General features: G+C 35.0%; 1 protein-coding gene, 1 long non-coding RNA gene and 1 other non-coding gene across 7 annotated transcripts in view; 2 read left to right on the forward strand and 1 right to left on the reverse strand.

Moving 5' to 3' along the window:
* The window catches only part of Asz1 (ankyrin repeat, SAM and basic leucine zipper domain containing 1), a 52,558-nt gene extending 33,291 nt beyond the window's left edge, over nucleotides 1–19,267 (reverse strand). For 2 of the 5 annotated variants that reach the window (XM_031381233.1, XM_031381234.1), the window contains exons 1-4: nucleotides 18,454–18,626; nucleotides 17,937–18,036; nucleotides 13,053–13,175; nucleotides 11,141–11,252 (exon numbers count right to left, since the gene is read on the reverse strand). In XM_031381233.1, coding sequence (XP_031237093.1) covers nucleotides 11,141–11,252; nucleotides 13,053–13,175; nucleotides 17,937–18,036; nucleotides 18,454–18,558 — 440 coding nt within the window. In that variant the 5' untranslated portion in view covers nucleotides 18,559–18,626. Of the gene's footprint in view, nucleotides 1–11,140; nucleotides 11,253–13,052; nucleotides 13,176–17,936; nucleotides 18,037–18,453; nucleotides 18,627–19,202 lie in introns of those variants that run through there. The other 3 variants (XM_031381235.1, XM_031381236.1, XM_031381239.1) reach the window with 3 other exon arrangements.
* On the forward strand, nucleotides 5,158–5,301 carry LOC116100211. Its single transcript, XR_004122533.1, has one exon. It is a non-coding gene; the product is annotated as a small nucleolar RNA SNORA12 (small nucleolar RNA).
* On the forward strand, nucleotides 18,640–24,552 carry LOC116098608. The gene is made up of 2 exons (XR_004121890.1): nucleotides 18,640–19,272; nucleotides 24,302–24,552. It is a non-coding gene; the product is annotated as an uncharacterized LOC116098608 (long non-coding RNA).
* The last annotated feature ends 583 nt before the right edge of the window (nucleotides 24,553–25,135 follow it).

Here is a 25,135-nt window from a genome sequence, read left to right on the forward strand (position 1 = left end):
TGGAGTTTTGTTGTTGTTCTTATTTTTGTTTGGTTTTTGAAAGAGAGAGGGAGAAGGGGAGCGAGGGATGAGGGATGGAAGGAAGGAAGAGAGGAGGGAGGGAGAAAGGGAGAGATAGAGGTAATGCAAATTACAAAGTTGGGTGGGTAGGGAAGTGGGTAGGATTTAGGGAGGAGTTGGGGAAAGAGAAAACATGATCAAATATAGTGTATGATAAAATCTTGCAATAAAAGAAGAAAATCTAAAAGAAAAATTTAAATAGAGACATGAACACTTAGTAATAAAAAGTACTCAGAAATTATAAAACTAAAAAATATGTTAATAGATAAACTTAATAGCAGGTGCACTAACTTAGCACAGATATAGTGATAAGGATAATACATCAGGAGAGAACATCCATTGTAAGATGTGGAAGAGAAAAAGGATGTATCAAAAAGTAAAGAGTGGTAGTAAGCAAAAAGGATATGGAGTGATGGTCTAAATCCCAATTGCACTGAAGAGAATGAGATAAAGACAGTATCTTATCTACTGATACATTTCCAAAACTAATAAAAGACTTAGAGAAATGTACAATTCATAAGTGACAGATGAGCTGCTCCGTACTGTTCAAAACCGCCTCTTTTAAGGGGGCTACTTTTTCTCTCCTGGAGAAGGACTGTGGGAAGGATGGGAAAATAGTATCTTGTGGCAAGAATCCTTCCTCCTACAGATTCTGGGCTCAAGGACCAAGGGCTAGGAAGGAAACCTTAAATGTTCTACTATAAGATGAACAGCTGACTTTTCAATAGAAAAAGGCAGAGTCCAGGACTCAAGAAATAGTTTTAAGAGTGTTGCAATTAAACTAGGTACGGAATAGGAGCATCAGGTTTATAAAATATATTAAGTATGCATAGCGCTGGTGAGAGGTCTCTGTGCATAAAGGCACCTGCTGCTGTGCAGTGTAAGAAAATAAGTAAGGGTGGAAGGAAAGAACTTGAGATGAAAAGTCGTTCTCTGACCTCTACACGGATGCTGTCACATGTACCTACCCAAGCAGAGATAACATATACATACACAATAAGAAATAAAGTTTAAAAGGAATGCCCACAAAATTAGCACAGGAACCACTGCTTTTAGGATCTCAAGTTTAGGTTGTTTTTTAATCTTTCACCTTGCAATGAAGATGCAAAAGCAAGATTAATTGTATTGTACTTCAGGTCTTATCCTAACCTTCAGAGGTTTTCAATGAAAATGGAATCTTTCTTATTCTGAATATGTACTCTATTTTCTCAAATCAGAAACTTTTGTATTTGAAATGTTGCCAGTAAGTATTGAAAAAAGGAAACTTATACACAAGTATTAGAAAGGCAAAAGTGTATTTTCAATTGCTGTAATTACAGATCTAGATGCAAGGAAACATATAAATAATTACTAGAGGTGATAAAGTCAGCTGCAGAACTGATCTTGTATCTTTTAGAAAATGTGTTAGTGTGCTTGTGTGTACACACTAAGCATTGCACATGTATACAATGTCTCATGCACAAACTGATACATAACAAGGAATATAAAAATGGAATTCCTTATTGCTATTATTTTCAAAAGCAGGTTAAATATGATAAGTTTGGAAAAAATTAAAAAAATACAGAACTATGGATAGGATAGCTAGCTACTTTTACAGAGGCCAATAGAGCTGGGTATGTGGTACACAGCTGTAATTCCAGCTTAAACAAACACAGAAAATTAAAACAACCAAGAATAAAAACACAGTACCTTCAAAGGATTAAAAATAAGAATAGCTGCCTTTTCAAAAGAAAGAACACAGAGTCCAAGAATAGAAAGTATTAAAGTAACTTTCAAATTCATTTCCTTTTTCATTGGTTATTGTTACTAACATATATCCATGTATATATAGAGTTACATGTTTCTAAAAGGAAAATGATTCCTGACTGACACAAAATACAGGGCAGAATGAAGAACACCAAAGAAGATAACTGTGTAGAGAAATTAAAAGTTAACAGCAAAATTGCTAGCACACTCAAATAATAATAGTGAATTGTGATTGTCCAATAAATATAAATTTAAATACATGACAATATGTACAAAAGACCAATTAAAATATTCTAAGATTCCTACACTATCCATGAATTGATAAAAGTACTAGTTTATAGTATACTTTAATATGAATTGGTGTTATAATTTCTAGGGTAGCCACTCAAAGAACAATGAAAGAACAAGTAACTGACAAGATAGGGAGTAGACTAATAACAATAAAAACTGGATTCTCAATCAGAATTAGAAAAAGGTACAGTCACTAAATGATAGATATATCAGATAATGATAATGGACTAAGTATCCTAATGAAAAATAAATACCATCAATTAATCTCTACTTAAAAGGAAAGCTATCATTCTTATCTTAAATGAAAGCAAATAAAATTTGAGTTTAGCAACACACACGTGCACATAACTTATGTATATATTGGCAAGGATGTAAAGTGGATGTTCTTTCAGAGAGCTTACAGTTTGAACTGGTAAACAGTTTTTTTTTTTTGAGGATTTTTTATCCATTTTAAATGTATTAACTTTGAAAGTAATCTACTTCTAGAAATCTTTCCAGCATTAATATACATATCCTTGTTAGGGTAACATTTGGGCCCTTCTCTCTATCAAGGAATAGTTCAAAACAGAAAAACACCTTCAGGAAGTGGTGCTTTTATTATAAAAACAAAGCTGAAAATATAAATAAAATTACAGAGTTAGAAAAACATTAAGTGGAAATCTTAGAAATCTGTCTCAGATACAAGAATGTCAAATTACATACAACTTAATGCTTTCAACATGGTAATGTTTAGTAAGGACAATGTACTCACAATATAAAGGGTTTTCAAACAAAGATAAAGATAAAGTTATTAAGTATTGACAGAAAGATCCCATATGATTTTTGAGTGAACAGAACATTGTGCATGTATACACTTGCATGTAAATACATTTCTGATTTTGAAAGGATTGTGGATCTTCATTAAACTATTTAGCTAGTATCCCTGAAAGAACAGAACAAATTTCTTCAGTCATGAACCTATTTGTTATTTAAATATTCACAACAAAATGTGTCAAATATTTATATGCAGGTTTAAAAAGAAACATCAGAAAGTAAATGGTCATTTCCAGTACTGTTTTCTAAGTTAGCAATTTTAAAACTGCTTCGGGAAGACTACTGTCATTCCATCTGCCTGTGTTATCAATAGCAAGCTGTGCCAGACTTTTATTTAAAGTAGAAACATGTTTTCATTGCAAGCCAATATTATAGTCCATCAAGCTGCTCCGATGACATTTATAACTGAATTTATACTCTGAGAAAGAAGGTAAAAATTTTCCCAGGGTTTCTTCTTCTTATTTTAAGAGTAGGCAATAATATTCAACAAGTTAATAAACACACAATGATTACGTCAAAACCTTGAACATTGGTTAATGTGTCCTTATTTATCAATGGTAATAAAACATCTACTGATGCCACATAAGTTTGTAAAACTATTATCTCCTAGCTTAGAAATCTGAATTGCCAGAAAAGTACCTTTTAAATATAAGTATATGACACATATAAATATACATGTACATGTATATATATTTCATATATAAAAATATATTATAAATTATCAATTATATAAAGATTATACACAAAATTATATATTACACATTTAAAATATATAAATAAAATACACATGTATATATCCTATATGCACACATATAATATATATACATACATGGAATTTATATTTCATATATATTTCATGTATGTATATATAGAATATATATATGTATATATATATATATATATACACACACACACAAATGTGAAAGTACTTCATCAAACTATGTAAAAATCTTACAAATTCTAAAAACAAAATCCATTAAATTACAACATGCTTTTACAAGGGCTATAACTACTTTAACAATAAAAATGTCAGCTCTATTTACCACTGATTTATAAGCATTATTTAGGCAACATATTTAAAAGCAATTAACACAGTGCTTGAAAGGCAGCAAATGTTTGCTTTAAAAACATGTCTGATAAGGTGGCTCAATGGTAAAAGTCCCTAGCTATATAGGCCTATGGGACCCAGGAAATTAAAAAGTACTTGCACAGCACAGGGACTATCAGCAGAGAGAAAAATGCCTACAGAGTGGGAGAAAAAAATCTTTGCCTGCTAAGCATTTAATCAACAATATTTAAGAAAAACATAATTTGTGGTTTCTTAGAGCATTAATTTTAAAAACTATTTTCAAGTTGCTAATTCTTTGCCATTAATCCCAAAGAAAGAAAGAAAAAAAATAGAGAATTGAAGAATTAAGTAGATCTTTGCACCAACATGGAAACCTTATGAAATATCAAATTTGTATTTTGAACAAAACCTATAAAAAGAATTTTTCACAGAAAATAAACACAGGATAGATTTTAAAATAGTCATAACTATAAAAACAAATTAAAATCAGAAGATGTTAATTTCTCCTTGTAGACATGGTAGATTAAATAATTTGTACCAAAGCTATGAAGGCACCTAAAGCAGCTGTATTAAAAAAATTAAATTTTCTCAAAAGCAAAAATAGCAAGGACTCACTGAATAGAAATCCAGAGAGGAAATACCAGTGATGATAATTATAAATGCTTTTGCTTGAGGACCCTTTCCAGTTCACAGAAGACAATGGGAAAATGGCCTTGAATATCAGAATTAAGTTAACAGTCCTGGGATATATCCAGTAAAGAGCTTGATAAATCATACTTAAGATAAATTAAGCTGGCACTGAAGGGATGGTATCTTCTAGGTTGAAAAACAGATCTTTGTGTCCCACCTCCAAAATGGTCCAGGGAAGGTCAATATCTAAACTTAAGATGCCATGATTCTAGCACTGATAATGTCCCAGGCACCTTCTAGAATAAGCAAATTTTAAATGACATATGATTGAATGCCTCATATTATTCCCACAGTAAGTTTTAAAATCTAAAGACTGGCAACCTTGGTCATTAACAAGAAGCATGAGAAATGTTACCAATAGAAAAAAGCTCACACAGCTCATATAATGGTACTGATTGATTTAGGTGGCATATTTACCATATTAAAGAAGTTCTGACTTAGAGTTTGAAATATTTTCAGGGAAGAATAAGTTATAAAAAGCAGCACTGCATGGAGATAGTGTCTTCCTGGCACATTTGTGAAGTGTCCAAATGGGCCTGACTCTGCCACATACATTATGCAGGAGCTGGCAAAGGCTTAAAGACAAAGGTCTCTCTTGAGTGTTTCCTAATAACAGATTGGTTCCCATATGTGACAGCCAAGCCAGTGGAGGCTGTTTGGCCTGAGGAGAATCTATACTGAGGGGGGTTTCTCTACCCCAGTGATAGATTTGGAAAAAAAAAAAGTAGCGCTGCAATTTTTAAAGGAAACCAGAAAAGTAAATGAAAATGAAATTAACTCCCCATCTTGAAGGTAAATTAGACTTAGTGAACCAACACAATGTGTATATGTGCACAAGTGTGGATAAGCCTGTACCAGTAAGAAGCATGTGGCAATGACACAGTCTCTCCTTCCACCATTATGTGGGTTCCTGGAGCACAGTCATTAGGTTTGCAGAGCAAGCACTTCTACCTGTTCAGTCATTTTATCAGCTCCAGATTTGAACACTTAGTTATTTACTGACATAAAAATTCAGCAGCCGGAGAAGCAGCAAAAATATTGGAGCAGTTAGGAACAGTACTTTAGCTGGGCATGGTGACACACACCTTTAATGCCCACACTATAGAGACAATGACACTGAGGCTAGTCTGGTCTACACAGCAAGTTCCAGCCAGCCAGGGCTATATATATATAACAAAACCCTGTCTCAAGAAAACTCTGGATAGTAAATGCTTACCTTTAAGTGATAAAATTTTCAGTTTTTAGATAAAAAATAAAAGGCCCACTATAAAAAGTCTAAATTATATTTGTTTTTATTTTTAGCTTCTTTGTAAGAGAGCTGTTGGAAAACTTTCTCCCAGGTCAATTGAACAAGAAAGTGAAGAGCACTATCACAGTTCAGGGCAGCAAGCATAGAGGATGTCGACTCTGGAAACAGGTTAGATCACAGATGCGCGAGACAAGGGAAACTCTGACAGGGATAATCTAGGTTCCTGGGTCCCTTCTCTTGGTGGCTACAATATATCTGAAAGCAGAAAGAGTTCCAGCAGACAATGAGGTAGAATGCATCAAGTTCATGTCACCCACAAGAGTTCTACTCACTACACAACAACAACTTGATCTAAACTTTATCAAACAATATAAAGGTATTTTTTCTAAATACTCTAAAAAAATGAATCCAGACAGAATGGAGGGAAGAAAGGAGGAAGTGAGAGAGGAAGGAGAGAAAGAAGAAAAAGAAGGATGGAGGAAAATACAACAATGAACTATAATGGTTATGGAAGAGGAAAATGAAAACAAATACAAACATTTGGTGTTAACAACACAGCACCCACACAAAGTAGTTGCTGCAGTAGTACAAACCGCAATCACAAGTACCACATACGATCTCCTAATAAGCAGGTGGGTTAAATATAGGTGTGGATAAGCCAGTGCTACCCAAAGGAAGCATCCAAGGCTTGTCTACACTTAGGCAGGCATAGGTGGAGAAAGATGCAACGCTGGCAGCAATGCTCTTACCACTCATGCTCCCAGGCTTGGTATTAAAATGCTTTAAATTCTTCTTTTCAGAGTCAGCAAAGAACTTCATAGAAATGTGTGTATGCATGTGTGCGTGTGTGCATGTATGTATGTATGTATGTATGTATGTATGTATGTTGCCCTTTCAATTTCTAAGCCAATTAATTTTGTTTTAGTATATTAGTTATTTTTACCATACCAGTGCATTAGTTTCTGCTGAGGTTTGGTCTTTTGCTTGCATCCATAATGCTAAATACTAGCCCCCAAGGCCTGGTTGCTTCCAGGGAGGGTCCGCATGTACCCAAAGGACATACCCACGTGACACTATGTAACCTTGTCCAAGTTATCCCTGATTGGTGAATAAAGATGCCTAGAGTCAGTAGCTGGGCAGAAGAGAGATAGATAGGGATCTCAGGTTCCTGGGCTTGGGGTCTGAGGAGACCATGAAGGGGGAAAAAGGGGAAGGGTGGAAGTAGCAGTCATAGGGTAAGTGAGTTATGAATACACGGCAATGAGGGCTGGCCAACTGCAGCCCAAAGGGAACATAGCAAGTTATGATTTGGGGTTATTGATAGGGAAGTAAATCCTAATAGCATAAAGTGCAGTCATCTGCCAAGCTCTAGTGTTGATTAAGGCTTATTATAATAATAAAACGTGTGTCTTTTATCTAGGAACCGAATGATCAAAGGCAGGGCAAAATCCCTCGATTGAGATTAAATATTTTCTACATTAAGTTTCTTTTCTATTGCAGTAGTAAAATAAATGACTAAAGTAACTAACTTATAGAAGGAAGGGTTTAATTAGCTTATGGTTCCAAAGGGATGAAAGTTTGACATGGCAAGAAAGGATGGCTATAAGTAGCTGGCATGAAGGCTAGAGATGAAGCTGAGGTATCAGACTTTTGAACTGCCCAAAGCAGAGAGCTAATGGAATGGCACCAGTCTTTAACCATTCAATGCCTACTCTTACTTCCACCTCCCAAGCTTCCACAAGCAATGCCAACTGGAAACCAAGTACTCAAATGCTCAAGACTATGGTAGCATTTATGATTCAAACAACCATACCCACAATACAAAGAGTTCACAATTCTTTTACAAATTATTATATAACTATTCATAGGAGGAATATCAAGTAATAAATCACTGACATATACTACACAGAAACTGTAATATTCATTATCTTTGGTGAAGGAAATTAGACACACAAAATATGATACAATTCTATTTACATAACATTTATAGAACAAAATGATTATAGGTGTAGAAACCATTAGCAGATGACACATTAGCTACTAAAAGAAGGGAATATAATAGGAAAGGGTACAAGTAAAGGAAGAATAGAAATGTTCTGATTTAGAGTGCGGATAACACAAATATATACTGTTTCAATCAGTCAATTACATACTAAAATGTAAATAACTCACTGAATGTAAATTTTACATAATTTAAAAAAATTATTACAGAAATTCCATGGTACCATTCCAAAAGACTTCTAGCAAATAAAAGTGTAGGAAATTCAATATTTACTCTTAACTTTTGTGCTTTCTACTTATGTTTAGCAAATTTAAACAAGAGATTGATTCAAATCATTCATTTTTATTATAAAAGTGTACAGGCTCCTAAAATCTTCCAACAAACGATTTAATTCTTTATTTTCTTCAGTTCCTTCCCCCAGTTTATATACAAACTAAAACTCTGTATTTTGAGATGTCTCCATAGGATGTAGATGTGCCCACACCACTTCAGGCAACTGAGCAGACAGTTCCCTCTTAGCTCAGAGTCCCACCCATAAGGCTTTGCTATTTCTTTTATTCATGAAAGAAGACTACAGACCTCATTTTAATTTAAAGGAAATCTTTCTAGAAAACTAGCAGTTGGGTGATCATTTAGCTTTTACAAAATTAGTCACTTATAAGCTTCATGTAAAACTTTTCTATTGTTTTAACAAGTATTTTTTATGAGCAAAAGAATTGCTCATCAAGAGAATATGTCATCAGATAGAAAGTAAATTCATCTAAATGTTTGCTTTTCTCTGTGACATCATAATAATAATCCTTTGTTGCATTTATCTCTGGTATATTTTGTAGATATTACACACATGAAACTATAACTTCTGATATTCAAATAGGTTTCAATTTTTTCCCATTGTTAATGATTTACCTATTCAGTTCCCTCCATAACTCACTGTATTCTCCTGTGTTTTGAGACTGTTTTCCTTTTACTTGACATACGTCATTTCAGGTCTATCCCATATATCTAAAAGATGACATATAATTCTTAAATAGGCAGACTAGAAACTCCCCAGCACTGGCTGGCTTGTCACCTCCTTTATTATGCTTTTAAGCTAGGCAGTAATGGACAAAGCTTTCACCACTTCCTGCTGGTACAGTCTTCTGTAAGTAGTACAGGCTCGACCTTGAACTCATAATGTTCCTGCTTCAAAATCCTGCAAGCTAAGACTAACAGAGATGTACTGCTACGTCCTGGCTATTCCCTATAATATCCTGTGAAAGTAGTGAAAGTAAAAAAGCAAAACCAAAAACTAAAGAACACACAGCAAATTCGGTGTTCCACTGAATATGGAGAGGTAAATCTTATTTAAGCCATTTCCAAAGGTACAAATCTAAATGACAGCACCCATGAATTTGATTTAAGTACGTTTTAATCATTTGTTTCAATTTAAAGGTACAACCAGATCCAAAATTTACATTAAATTATTATTATATTAATTGAATATATTCTAAAGAAAATAAAAATATTCCTATGAAGTGGTATGCTAAATATTTGCAGATAGTTTTAATATCTACTCTTTTAATCTTTAATTTTTTTATTACTTTTATTTTTTTACAGTCCAGTCATTACCTCCACCCAGTCTGCCCTCTCACAGTTCTTCATCCCATTCCTTCTCCACCTGTCTCTAAGAGATGTCCCTCCTCCCACCATGATTACCTATATGGCTCGACCTTTTTAACATCAGATCAGGGTTTCTTAACATTAATACTGTTTACATTTTGGGGTTAGAAATCCATTGCTTGGAGGGGATTTCCTATGAATTATAGGACATTTTACTGGGCACCCCTGATCTCTAGCTACAAAATGTTCACAATATCTTTGAGATATAATAATAAAAAATATCTTTAGAGATTGCCAAGGTGGTATGCCAAAACAGATCTTGCTTGAGAAGTACTCCAAAGAGAGAAAAAATCTTTTTTATTTTAGATCTAGAAATGCCATGTAAGTACTTTCCAAGGCTGCTACTTTCGTCTCAAATGTAGCAAGCTAAATCAGAAAAAAACTTCAGAGTTCAGCAAAATTGTTACAACAGTTGAGATGTAATGGATGGTAACTATTTGTAATAGCAGAGGATGGCCAAGCCCGTCATCAATGGGAGGAGAGGACCTTGGCCCTGTGAAGGCTCTATGCCCCCCCAGTGTAGGGGAATGCCAGGGCCAGTAAGCAGGAGGGGGTGGAATGGTGAGCAGGGGGAGGGGGGAAACAGGGGATTATTTTAGTTTAGCTTTTTTTTCTTATTTTATTTTCTTTTTCTTTTTTTGGAGGGGAACCTGGGAAAGGAGATATTGTAAATAAGAAAACATCTAATAAAAAAATTAAAAAAAATTATGAATGATTCTATCACTACTAGAAATTTATTTTATGTTTACTAATTCCCACTTTATTTTTAAGATTAGCTAAAACAAAAGGAATGATTTAGCAGGAAAATTGACTAGAAAATAAAGCCAGGCAAGAAATCAACTAAAAAATTTTTCAGGTAATCTATTTTTATTATTAGTGACTTTTCAACATATATATGGTTCATTTACTGTTTGTATATAGTACTATCCCATTTATACAATAACCCAACCAATTGATAAAGTTGTAGGAAAAGGGAAATACTTTTATGTATTTTCTTAGTATTGGTATAAATAAAACTTAATTCTCTTAAGAAATACTTATTTAGTCATTGTTTTTAGTTATGTGTATACACATATTGTCTGTGGGGGTGTGGATGTGGGTGAAAGTGCCTAAAAGGTCCAGAAAAGTGTTGGATTCCCTGGAGCTAAGGATAGAGGTTGCTGTGAGCTGTGGGTTCTGGGAACTGACCTTGAGCCATCCATAAGAGCAGTACATACATCACTTAATTGCCAAGCCATCTTGCCAGACCCAAATTCTTAATTCTCACATGGAGAAAAAAGCTTGAACAACTTTACTATTGTATTATCACTCAACAACCACGTTCTTGTGAGACTATAATTCATAGGAAATAGGCTTACAGTTGTTACTTTGTAATTTCAAATTTACCAGAAGTTTACCCTTATGTTATCTCCTTTTGATAATCATATACAATGAAACTGTGACTTTATGACGCATTTTCATTCATCATTTGACCAAGCAAACAAAGTTATTGACCTTTAAAAATTCTTTTTATCAAATGTATAACAGGTTGATAGAGTATTTTAAACAGAGAGGCTCTTACCTACAAGCAACATTTGGATCTGCATTTCGTGAAAGTAGTAACTCTACACACTTCAAAACTTTCTCCTCTGAGCCACGAGCAGAACAAGCAGTTATCAAAATGGTTAACTTGTCTATAAGGGTGGAAAAGGAGAGGAATTCCCACACATTAGGAAGTACCTCTAATTGCCTTCTTTACCATCCTAAGCATATACTGCACTCTAAAATTCTCAACTTCTTTCCATCTCTTTCTCTCCACACATATCTGACCATCTTAGCAAAGGGTCTTTTGCACCTCTAAATTATGTTTAATTCATATCGTAACTTTCCTCATCTATTGGCATTTCTTCAAGAAAACAGAAAGTGGTTTTGGATATCCACATGGATTCATGTGAAGATAAAAATTTGTCTTGCTGAACCTGGGATTGGAAAATAATGATACAGTCTCTGATTTTACTTCATGTCTAATAATCCTGGAGGTTTGTTTGTAAACTGTACTGGTGCAGAGGTCAGAAGACAACTCCTAGAAATTGGTTGTCTCCTTCCATCATGTAGGTTCCAGGGAGTAAACAACATAAGCAGGCACAGCTTGGCAACAAATGCTTTTGCCTACTGAGCCATCTTTCTGGTCCCTCCACTGCCAGTGTGTTCTTTTTTGTTTGGTTGTTTTTTTTTTTGTTGTTTTTGTTTTGTTTTGTTTTGTTTTTGTTTGCTTGTTTTTGTTTTTTGTCATTTTTTACTCTGTAACTTCACCCTGTTTTCTAAAAGTGAAGGAAATCAGGATTGACTAATTAAAGACAAAATAAAACAAACCAAACAAACAAAAAACACATACACATACAAACTTTTCAAATATCAGGAATATAAAAGAGGCCCTCACAATCATGTTTTTAACTAATGGCTCAATACAGATAAACCATATTTATCCTAGACCCAGTTTTATCACTGACAGTGTTGCTACCATGATGCCTTAATATTTTGTTAAAACCAATTTACAGATATGAAACTAGTAACAGGCCTCAGTATCCAATGGAAATCTTGTACACAGAGGGGAATTTATGTGTAGCTTCTGTGAAAATACAACATGCTTTATAAACACAAATGCTTCTCTGATTTTAAATAGAAAAAGAAAAATATGATTTTCTGAAGAGAGTATTTTATATATTTTTAAAACTCTCCTTGTGTAATATGGTTTTTAATAAGTGATATTTTAAAATGACATAATAAAAAGCAAAACCTAAGCATGCAGCTAAGGAAGGAATATCTGTAAAATATATAGAACATTATAGTAATAGTTCTATAAGTATTTCATATAGATTACAAATGTGAAAATTCATTCTGAAACAAACTTTATATCTCAAAGATTATATGAATCCAAATATCTATTAGAAACATCTTAGCAGTGTATCATCACTGCCTCAATGTAACAAACTGGATTTACATATATATCCTTGCTTTTTAGAATGAACCCACAGTACTAAGCCGAAGTTGAATCACAAAAAACCAACCAACCAACCAAACAAACAAAAAACCCAAAGAAAAAAACAAACCAGCTTTAATAAACCATCTATGAAAAAACTTTAATATTATTGTTTTCAAGTATACAAAGCAAGTTTCAAATAGTTTTTCACAAATTACTGGTTTTTTGAAATTGCTTTCAGTGACCTTTCCTTTAAAAACAAAAATATCTAGCATATTATTTAAAAGTACACAATAATAAAACCTGTTATAAAGATAACAAAAACTATAGGTTACAATCTATTTCTTGGAGAAGCAGTTTTTTTAAAACATGTATATTTAAATTTGAGTTCTCATATCTCTATACAACTAATAGATTTTTGCTTAAAGTTCTTTTTCACTTAGTATAACTGTTGTTTAGAAATTAAAGAATCACAGTAAACTGTCAGTTAAATTTTCTCAAACATTTTACTTACCCTTATCAAAGCTTGCATTAGCACCTCTGTCTAAAAGGAACCGAACCAGCTCTACATTGGCCACACTAGCAGCATACATAAGAGGGGTCCATCCATAGCGGAAGCTGGAATCTATATTAATGCCTGTCGATGCAGAGAGCATTTGTTCTAAAGACTTAATTTTTAAATTGTGTGTATACATATAATTATATTATGTACAATTTCATATATTATATACTTATAATTCATATATAATTATATATAAAATTAAATACACACATGTATGAATGTTGGCCTAAATGAATATATGTACCACTGGTATGCAGAGAGGCAAGAGGGCATAAGAACTCCAGGAACTGCAATGGAGCTACAGATGGTTTTCAGCTACCATTTATGTGTCTCAGAAAGGTTTCTTCATAAGACAGGCTTCAAAAACTACATGTACTGGTATTAATAACATTTGTTACCTTCAGTTTCATGATGACACTACATTCAATGAGACCCAATATGATCAATATCTACCACATAATAAATATAGCATCTGTAATATTAAGAATTTTCTATGGTATCTTTTTCTATGGTAGTATTGGGGAAGATTTTGTGGAGGTTACATGTCTTCTATGTGACAATATTATGCCTAAGTAATATTGCTACAGCATTTTCTCTGTCCAATCACATTAGGGTAGTGACAGGCCTGTGATTGGACAGGAATAGAAAGGTGGAGGAAAAAGGTCAGAGGAGCAGGAGGAGGATCATCATCATGGATGCAGATGATAAGGATGAGCCAGACCCCATGAGGTTATACAACTAATCAAAGGTTTTTACAGATTAATTGGGTTAGAATATTGTCTTTATTATTTGGTTCCGAAATTATTGTACTGGCATCTTGTAAATTGTGATTTTATTATTATGTAAATCTGATTGCATATTAAGGCATTAAGAGTCATGTTTTACTTACTGGGTCTTAGGCACTATTTAGATGAATGATTGTGGGGGTATGTAGAAAAAATTTACATGTGAGCGAGATGTTTTTAATAGCTGGGAGAGAATAATAAGAGCCTGCTGGGATAGGGAAAGTGAGTTTGCAGGGTGGATTCATTTTTTAAATTCCAGCAAAAAAATATCATACATCTCTATGGTTTAAAATGCTGCATATGCCTCCAAGACATCCTTAACTTCTTACCAATATGCAATTTAACCCACAGATAACTGATAAAGCATGAAATTGAAAGTTAGGTTAGACCATAAAGCTCTGTTAAGAAATACAGACTTCATTTTGTAATCCAAGGTTCAATATTACCATATATCTATATTATAAACACAAAATACTACTGTTGAGAATGAAACAGAAGGCAAGGGTACAAACAGGAAGCTAGAAATATATAATACAAAAATAAAACCAAGAACACCGAAGAGAGAGGAATTGGAAGGAAAACAAAAGGAAATTCAAAGACAGTATCACTATAATTTAAAATTACTTGAGGTGTGGTTAAAAACAGTACCCGGCTAATACAGAAGTAGAGGCTCACAGCTATCCATTGGACTGAGTCCAGGGTCCCCATTGAAGGAGCTAGAGAAAGGACCCAAGGAGCTGAAGGGTTTGCAGCCCCTTAGGACGAACAACAATATGAACTACCTAGTACCCTCAGAGGTCCCAGGGTCTAAACTACCAACCAAAGAGTATACATGATTGGATTAATGGCTCCAGCAGCATATGTATAGCAGAGGATTGCCAAGTCTGTCATCAATGGGAGGAAAGGCCCTTGGTCCTGTGAAGGTTCTGTGCCCCAGTGTAAGGGAATGCCAGGGTCAGTAAGCAGGAGAGGGTGGGGTGGTGAGAAGGGGGAGGGCAGAGGGAATAGGGGTTTATTTTTGTTTTTGTTTCTTTATTTTATTTTTTGGAGGGGAACCTGGGAAAGGAGATATTGTATAACATGTAAATAAAACATCTAATAAAAACACACACACACAAAAAGTGTGCAAGAGTAAATGGAAATACCACTTAGCTTCTAAAAGATAAATTTTCAGACTGGAGACATGGCTCAGTGGTTAAGAGCACTGGCAGCTCTTCCAGAGAACCTGAGTTCAATTCCATGTGGCATCTTACAACCACTTGTAACTCTGGGTCCAAGGGATTCTGGCTTTTAATATGTTCCATGTGACACAAATCACATATAATCAAAATAAAACATACTAAACCATAAAAAAGAACAAGCAAAAAATTACCATCAAGTTTTACTTTAGAAAAATGAATTAACAAGCAGTGAGCTAGAATAAAGAGAGGTATGAAATGTCAGGGATTGAATACAAAATTAAGTTTAAATTAGTAGCTATTTAGATGGGACAGGGCAGGAGACAGGGATAAAACGTTATGAGCACTGGCTACTCTTTCATCGGACCTAACTGGTTCAATTCCCAGCACCCATACGGCAGCTCACAGCCGCCTTTAACTCAAGTTCTATGATATGTAATGCCTTTTTCTGGCCTCTGTGGTACTGCATGCATGTGTTGCACAGACATGCAGACATGCAGATTAAAACATCCATACACATTATATAGATGCAGATATGATAGATATAACATTTAGATGACAGAGAAAGATAGTAACTGCTAAGAAAGTACAAGAATAAAAATCTTCAAAACATTAACACTACAAATCTCTTGAATTATTAGAAATTTCCTCAAAAATACTGGCCTAGCAATATAAGACAAACAGAAAAATGTTGCTTTAACCTAGGATTAAGAAGTATAGAGGCTGTGTTACAAGGACAAAGACACAATAAGAAAATGAACCCAAACCCATTAAAATCATATAAAGTACTTCCTTTAACGATATCAAGATTAAAGTGGTAATTTCTCATTGACACTTGCAGACCAAAGAGGTTGGAGGGATGGCTCAGCAGTTAACAACAGAGACTCTTTATCTAGAAGACCTGGGTTTAATTCTCAGCACCCATATGATGATTCGTAACTTTAGCTGCTGACATATAGACAGGCTATACACATAAAATTAAAAATTAATCAAAATAATTTTTTTTATTTTGCTAATTTCAAGAAAGAAAAGAGAGTGCTTTTCTGTTCCAAAGAAATTGTATAGTTAACAGCATTGGCTTTAAAATTTTATAGTTTACAAATTTTCATGGTCTCTGGCTATAGCATGGTCCTTAGAAAGATAAAAGTCATGCCCCGACTGAGGAAATGCTCTGAAGGGCTCACTTTTTTTCTTGTTGGCGCACTAAGACACTATATAAGTAAATGTCCAACTCTCTTAGTTAAACTCTCATGATGTATGCTGTAATTACTGGGGAAATGTAGTACTAAGTTATATGCTTGAGCTTCTGTTCGTCCTTTCTAACAACTTTTCCTCTGTAAGATGACGTGGTCATCAGAAAATGAATTTAGAATAGCAACCATATTTCCTTGTTCTTCTTTTCTCTGGCAGTTGCTAGCAAAACTGTGATCAAAGATAGAAAGAAAACGCATGACAAAAAAGAGGTAAATGTTGAATTCTGGTATAAAAATTCTCACTGATCATCACTTGCAATATTTATTTTGTGGAAGCAAAAATAAAGAACTTTCTCCATATACCTACACAATTATTTTTGGCTTTTTAAAATGAGTTTTAAAATGTATTGTAATTAAAGACAGATTTCAAATGGCTGACCACTTACTTAGCAGTTGGCTCTTAACAAGAGGCTGAAACTCATTTGCCCACCATTCACACTAACCCCTAGTACTGCATGATCCCCCATCACCCTCAACATTCCTAGTCCCACTATTCTAAGAACAAATTCTCTTTTCTGAAACACAGGTCTGCCTGTTCTACCCCAATTATCACTATGCTCACTATATGCACATATCCAGTCCCCAAATTTCATTATTTAACTCTTACTTGACACTGTCAGGTGAATATCAAAGTCCAGCATTTGTTCACAAAGTGAGGCAGAGCTTTCCCATTTGTTACAAAAATAATACCTAACACTTACATATTGCCTACACATCTTAAGCTAATATTGACATAAACCTTATTCTAAGCTTTTATTTACATGTTATTTTTCTTATTTTAATTTCAATATCCTTGAATATAATGTTGTTATCTCTTTTCAAAGGGGAGGCAAAACTGAAACCTACAAAAGTTTGATATCTTATATAATATTAGAGAGCCATCAAATATCATGGTTAGTAATCAAACCTGATCTTGTTTTGCAATGATGTATTTTCATTAAATGCTATATTGTCTCTAGCATAGAAGAAAAACAGTTGCTGTCCACAACCTCATATTTGTGTGTGTGTGTGTGTGTGTGTGTGTGTGTGTGTGTGTATTTTGTATCTTGAACTTGTGAGCTCTTGGATAATTTCAACCACTCAGATCAACAATTTAATTTGTATGTGTAGGTAGTTTAAAAATAAATTTTAATTAATCTATAAGGAAGCATTATGGGATCCTGGATAAAACTGTATTTTACACAAAGGAACTGGTGCTCTGAAAGCTTAAATACCATCCCCAAAGGAATCAAACCACATAGGCCATGAAGCTAGAATATCTAGATGCTCACTCTGATATTCAACTTAGGCCTTCCGCCACCAAAACATAATACAGAAGGAGACAGAACCTGAAAGAGTTAAGAAGCATATTATAGCAAAATAAATATTGAAAGGAGGACAGTCAAGGGTAAGATTAGTCAGAGGTAGGCTCAAGAACCAATGTAAAGTAATTAGACCCATTCCAACTGGATGATGAAAAGAGGTCAACAAAAAGCCAACTAAAACATGGGTAACACAACTGTTATGTTAACACTCACTAGGGAAAAAAAAAAAAAAAACAAAACGACACAAACTTTAAAAACTAAGGTGCTCTAATGAATTTAACCAATGATTCACTTGACAGGATTCCCTAACTCTCACCAGAATCCAGGAGTTCCTTCACTAAAGAAATATCTCCGGTGGTCAGTGCTTTCTTAAATGTTTCGCTCTTCTCTTCAACAGGTAAAGACCTTTTTAATTTCTAAAAGAGCAAGAAGTTAAACTTTTCATTAGTGTATATTTACATCTACATTTTCATCAGGAAATAACAATTTTTTTTTAAACAATATAGGGTTGTTTCCGCTTTGGCCAGCAAATGAAATACACGACGAATCTGTGTCTAAGATTATCTTTAAAGGGAATAGGCACCGATGAACCAAATCCACGTGAAGCCATGTCTGCGGCCTAAAGGATGCAACTGATGAAAATCAAAGTTGGTAAACAAGGGAGCATTTTGCTGGCTTGCTTAATAATCTAAAAGGCGCTTAAGCCAAAGCTCTGGGAGAAAGTAAGGGAGCTGGGCACGAGGGGAAAACCTGGGTTCACTGTCTGGGCCTAGCTTCTGAAAGCCACGGGAGGCCGCCAATGGGTGCAGCCCAGAAGGTGCCTTTTCCACTACCTGAGAGGACCGGTCGAGATACCCAATATCCCAGCCGTCATCCTCACTATCACTGCTCTCGCCTCCGCCAGCCACTGCCAAGCCCCTCAGCGTGTCCGCCGCCATGTCCCCCGAAGCTGTTCTTCCAGCGCCTGCGTGCTACCAGAGCAGAGCAGGGGAAATGAGGTCTTGCGCAAGCGCTTGGGGCCTCTGGCGCAGGCGCAGAGCTGCTCACTGCCACTTCCTCCTCCTAACTGAATGCGTGCTGAGAGGTTGCTGGCCTTTCACACCGGAACCTGATGGCTTCACGCCTCACGAAGGCCCACCACTTTGCTCTGCTCTTCCATGGTACTTCCAACTCCCTTGAGGGACTTTATTTCATTAAAAAAACAAAAGTTTGATTGCATTCTTGAACTTGCACGCTAGTGGAAGGAGCTAAGTACAACTAAGCTTTTTCTCGCTGTGAACAGTGCGCTGGGTGAGATGGACTCCCATCAGAAATAAGTGCCTTACCTTCTAAGACAAACTTGTATTTGCTAGAGTATGTCACAAACAAGTATCACAGGGACTTTCCAGAAGCCGCCAGAAGACTGAGATGAGTAATTACCCCATCCTTACTTCCATTCTTTTGACTTCCATGTGACTAGAGGTCTCAGCTTAGAGTTAGAAAGCCAACCCTCAAAACACTCTCCTGTTGTGACTCAGTAGATGCCCCAGCACAAAAAGCCACTCATGAGAGGAGAATATAGGGGAAAAAGAGAATCAGAAACCTTGGAAGAACACGATTCAAGTATCCAGAGAGCAAGTAATACCAACAACTTCAGGTGAAAGCGGCTGAAGGTCAGACCCATTTTTCTACATCATATTGATAGAATGTTAATGACACATCTATTATCTTAGACAATGCATGCATGCGTGCACGTGCGCACACACACACACACACACACACACACACACACACACACATTAATTGGTTAAAAGAAGTAGAGTTCTTAATGACTTAAAAGCAAACTAGCCATGTACCATTATTTCTTGATTTTTATTATTTATTTATTTTTGCTTGGACAGTGGTTCTTGACCATTGGATTGTGGGGGAGGGTGAAGCAACCTCTTCACACAGGTCACCTAAGACAATCAGAAAACAGATATTTATGTTATGACTCATAACAGTAGCAAAAATACGGTTGTAAAGTATCAACAAAATAATTTGATTGTTGGGGGTTACAACATAGGAGCTCTATTAAAGGGTTGCAGCATTAGGAAGGTTGAGAAACACAGAGAAATCCCTTGAAGGTTTTTGTTTGTTAATTTGTTTGGTTGGCTTTGTTTGTTTGTTTGTAGCAAATCACTTCAGTGATTCTCAACGGTATTTTTAAGTAGGTTAGTTTGGGGGAGGATGGACGACTAGTCTATCTAATATGTATTGAGTAAACATGGGCCATTAAGTATATCCTGACACAACTGTATTGTTTTGTGTGAATGTGTTTGTGTGTCTTTCAGAAGGTTGTCTTACTATGCAGCAAAGGCTTACTGTAAATTCTGGATTCTCTTGATTTGACCTCCAGAGTTACCTGCTTGACGTCACACACCATCATCATAGTTACCTTAAAGTCACACACTACCGTAGTCAGCTACAGTCCAGAACTAGGCTTTAGAGGACACAGCATTAAAAACAAATCATTGTACCTAATGGAGCCACATATTAATCAGTAGAGAGAATATATATAACCAAACAAGACTGCTGAAGATTATAAGCTCCCCCAAAGCAAATAAGTGTGGTTAATTTCTGGAATCAAAACAATTAGATTATTTACTGGTAGACTTATTAGCTGTAGCTGTGAGCCCTTTAACAATTTATTTAGTGTCTTTCTCCTTTTGCCTGAAGTGCTCACCACCACCACACTTTACAGAGGGGTTTTTTCTCTATATCTGCTGCATGTGTGTGTTTTCTAACCCCCCACCCCCAAAAGTGCCTTTCTTCAACTGCTTGTTCTGTCTACAGTGCTTGAGATTTCACTGCCACTACCTATTGTACTTCAATATTTTTTTTCAGATTTTTTCCTTGCCTTTTAATTATTTAACTGGTAGAAAAAACAAACTTGATGAAGACCCTTATACTATTTCCATTGAACAAAAACAGATGCCTGAAGCTGGAGGTTTGTGAAGAGACTGTATGATGGGTGTGCTTTTGTGGGCCAAAATACTGGATTTTACTTCATGACCAAATGCTAAAATATTTTTACAATATTGAAAGATTGTCTGTATATGTGTGTTTATAAATACTTTATCCCTTTTACTGAGGTTTTTTTTTTGTTTAAACAATTGACTAATTACTGGTGTTATTTACTAGGAAAGTAGGAAATTGCAGAATAAATATGAAGATATGGTGAATATCCATAAATTAATTAAAAACCAAATGGACAAGGGAAGGTTTTAAATAGGTTGGTGGATGTTTAAGAAGGAGCTCAAGAAAGCTTATCTTGTACATGTACACAATTGGAAATTATTTATATACAACTTGTTTGAAAGATTTGGGGATTTATCTAACAAGAGAATTTGTAAATATAGATCATATTATTCTAAAACATATGAAAAAACAAATGAACTAGAGAACATTCTGAGAAAAGGAAGAATAAGGTGAGTATTACTTTACTCAATTTCCAGACTATTTATCCTTGTGTTCATGACTTTGTAGTATAGCTTAATGGAACAGAAAAATGGACATAGGGTTATCACCATGCAAGCATACTATGGCACCATATTCTTTCTCCATAATTCTCTTCATTCTGATAAATAATTTTGTTTCTACTTTCCTGTTACTATACATACATGATTTTATGTCTGTATAAAATCAAGAACTCCTAAATAAAACATGCAATGATAATCTTTCTGAGACTGCCTTAATTTGTTTAGTAAAATCTCCTGTTTCATCCATTTTCCTGTAACTGACATGATTTTGTTTTTTATATTCTATTATTAGATTATTTCCAGAAGTTTCATATACAATGTATATGTTCTATATATATTAGCCTTTCATTTGATCATAAACAATCTTTTCTATTGAGTTAGTTTGAAAAATATCTGTTTCCCAGGGAAAATGTTTAGCCTGTTAGCAGATATCTCTGTATTTTTTCCATTGTCTGACACATTCAGTTTGTTGCCAAATCTTGATGGTTTCACATTAAACTTTAACTTGCTCTATTATTATTATTTTTTTTTGCTATTTTCTCCAGAATGTCTCAAATCTGCTTTGGTCCTTCAGGTTATTTGACAAGTACCACTTTCAGATTATCCTTGCCAATGCTGTGTTCAGATAGTGTTGGTTCTTACTGACTAGTCACACAGGACCTCTGTAAGCTCTACACTTCTGGTTCCTCTGCTTCAAGTAACTCTCCTTCCTTAACTTGTAATGTGTTCTGTGATTTGTCAAAATCTATAAATCAAACCTAGCATGTATACTCCAGTTTAGTTGCCATTATAGAATAATCTTTATCTTTGATATCTTAGGATCTATTTATACTTATTTTTGTCATATACTGTAACTTATGTCTTTCCTTTTTCTTAAAGAATTTCATTCTTTGAAACATTCATACAATGTATTTTGTTCATATTAAAATCCTACCAGTCATCTCAGATTCTCCCCCATTTCCTTACCCACCTAAACCTGTGCCATTTTTTGTTTCTTCTTTCAACCATCAATTCCAATTTATGATCTCAAATATATCAGTTCCAAAATATGATGCTCAAGGATGTATGGCCTTCTTGGAACATGGCTGAATCACCTAGAGCAACATTGTTAGAGGAAGCTGACTCCCTCTCTCATGGCAGCTATCAGTTACCAACAGCTCCTCAGCTAGGGGTCAGATTTTGTGCTTATCTTCCATCTCCATGATGGGCTTTGATCTGGTCTGAGTTTACATGGGGCTTGTGCATTCTGTTGCAATCACTGAGTTTATATGTTCATCTGCTTTGCTGTGTACAGAGACTCTGTTTCCTTATATTCATCTATTACCTCTGACTCTTTATACCTCATGTAATTAATTATTCATGAACTTTGGGAGAAGAGGATTGCTATGGATGTCCCATGAAGGGATAAGCATTCTATAGTCTCTTAATTGCATCTTGGTCAGTTGTGGCTCTCGTGTTAATTACCATTTACTGCAAATAGAAGCTTCTCTGATGAGGGTCGAGAGTATTAATTTATGTATAAAATTTAGAGTTGGTTAATACTATGTCCATTTAGCAGAGTAATAATAGTGGGTTCTCCCCTATGGCCTATGACCTATATAGCCACAGGTTCTTAAACTGCCATTGGTGCCATTGGGTTTTATCTTGTGGAATAGGACTTAAATCTAAATAGAAAGTGGTTGTTTATACCCATGATATTCATGCCACTATTGCAGCAGTGGGCATGTCTTGCTGAGCCAATTGTAATTATAACTGGCAGGGGTTACATCAGTGAAATATTGACAATGACTTTTCTTTTTTGGTAGCATGTATAATATCTTCCAGCAATATGAAAGCCAGCTAGTACTACTGAAGCTTCCAGGTCAGGACTAGTACTAGCTTGTTATCTCCATGTATTGTGACTGAAGCACAGCATGTCTTCGTCTTCAGCAATAGGGTTTGTGTTATATTGCAGAGGGTAACCAATCTGAAAATTAGCCAAAATCTGTAATGTTTGTGATTCTATGGGACATCACTGGTCAACACCTCCAAAAGAGTTAACCCATTCTCAGCACTGAGCTTTTTAGTTTTTAGCCTGTAGAATCTAGTTGGTTTCTTTCTTTAATCGTATTATAGGATAACTTTAACGTGCACACACACACACACATACACACACAGACACACACACACACACACACACACACACACACACATTCTGTCTGTCTGTCTGTTTGTCTGTCTGTCTGCCTGCCTGCCTCGCTCTAGTATTAGCTACATTCCCATATGAGTTTTTTCCAAATCTCTTTGCTGTTATATGATTTATCTCTCCCTATCTATATTCCACTTTTTATCCTGCCTTCCCATAACACACTCAAATTTAATCATTTCTATAATTTTGTTGAAGCCTTTACACTACTGCATCTATCTCCCTTCCTTTCTATTGAATATCTCCCCCCTGCTCTCAGTGGGTATTCTAAATGGAACATACATAGCTAAAGATTCACAACTAACACCCACAAATGAACAAAACATGAAATGTTTGTCTCTCTGAGTCTAGTCTACCTCACACAGAATGCTTGTTTCCAGGTATATCTTCTTATCTATGAATTCTATAATTTTATTTTTAACAGCTATTATGTAAATATATTTTCATTATTCATTAATAAATTGACTACATCTAGGCTGTTTCTATTTCTTGGATATTAAGACTATTGCAACAGCGAGTACGGATGAGCAGGTTTCTCTGTAGTAAGATAGAAAGTCATTTGGGTATATGACCAAGAGTGGTCTAACTGGATCATGTGGTAGATCTATTTATAGCTTTTTGAGGAGCCTCCCTCCCTCCACACAGATTTCCATAGTTGCTGAACTGCTTGCTCTCTCCACCAACATTCAGTGCATGTTGTCCTTTCTCCATATTTATACCAATATTTTTGGGGGGATTTTGATCATAACCACTCGGACTGAAGTAAGATAAAATCTCAAAGTACTTTTATATTTCTCTGGTGGCTAAGGATAGCAAATGTCTTCAAAAGTTTCTCAGCCATTTGTTTAATCTTTTGTAGTGACTTAAACTTGTTTTCACTTTTAAATTCAGTGTTTTGAAGTTATTGTGGTATAGTTCAGACTGACCTGGAATTCAGTGTGTTTATCAGGCTGTCTTGTAACTCACCATTTCTCTGCTTTTCCTCCTCATGTGCAGGGATTACAGCAGAGATTCCACCATGTCCAGCTGTATGTATACCTTCACTGATGCCAGACAGCAGCTTCTCTCTATTTCATGTTTACTTTAGACCAACCTCAAATTGTAGAAAGAAGCCAATTCTGTATTATAGAAACTCCATGCAGCATTGGTAAATGTTGGAGTAAAATTTTGTCTTTATATTCCACCATGAGATTTGTGTTAGTAATTCCACAGTTCTCATTCTGAGAAAAAATAAAGTCTTGAATACATTTTTTATGGAGCCAAAATAGAAACAACGACAAACTGTAATGGAGTTTTTGAATGCCCTCAGGTTAAAAAAAATGGACCTCAAGCTGGGCAGTGGTGGTGCATGCCTTGAATCCCAGCACTTGGGAGGAAGAGGCAGGTAGATTTCTGAGTTCGAGGCCAGCCTGGTCTACAGAGTGAGTTCCAGGACAGCCAGGACTACACAGAGAAACCCTGTCTTGAAAAACCAAAAATAAATAAATAAATAAATAAATAAATAAATAAATAAAATAAAGGACCTCAAGCTAATCCTTTTAAGAAATTAAATAAAAATTGGTCATGGGTATATGTTAACATAATAGCGTTATTATTACTTAAAAGAAAAAGCAATGTACAGGAATGATGAAGATACAAAGAAAATTATATATATTGTTATATAAAATATGTACATACCATGTGTGTTCTTTTGTGATTGGGTTACCTCACTCAGGATGATATTCTCCAGATCCATCCATTTCTCTAAGAATTTCATAAATTCATTGTTTTTAATAGCTGAGAGTTACTCCATTGTGTAGATGTACCACAATTTCTGTATCCACTCCTCTG

The sequence above is a fragment of the Mastomys coucha genome, unplaced genomic scaffold (genome assembly GCF_008632895.1).
Source record: "Mastomys coucha isolate ucsf_1 unplaced genomic scaffold, UCSF_Mcou_1 pScaffold20, whole genome shotgun sequence".
Taxonomy (NCBI): Eukaryota; Metazoa; Chordata; class Mammalia; order Rodentia; family Muridae; genus Mastomys; species Mastomys coucha.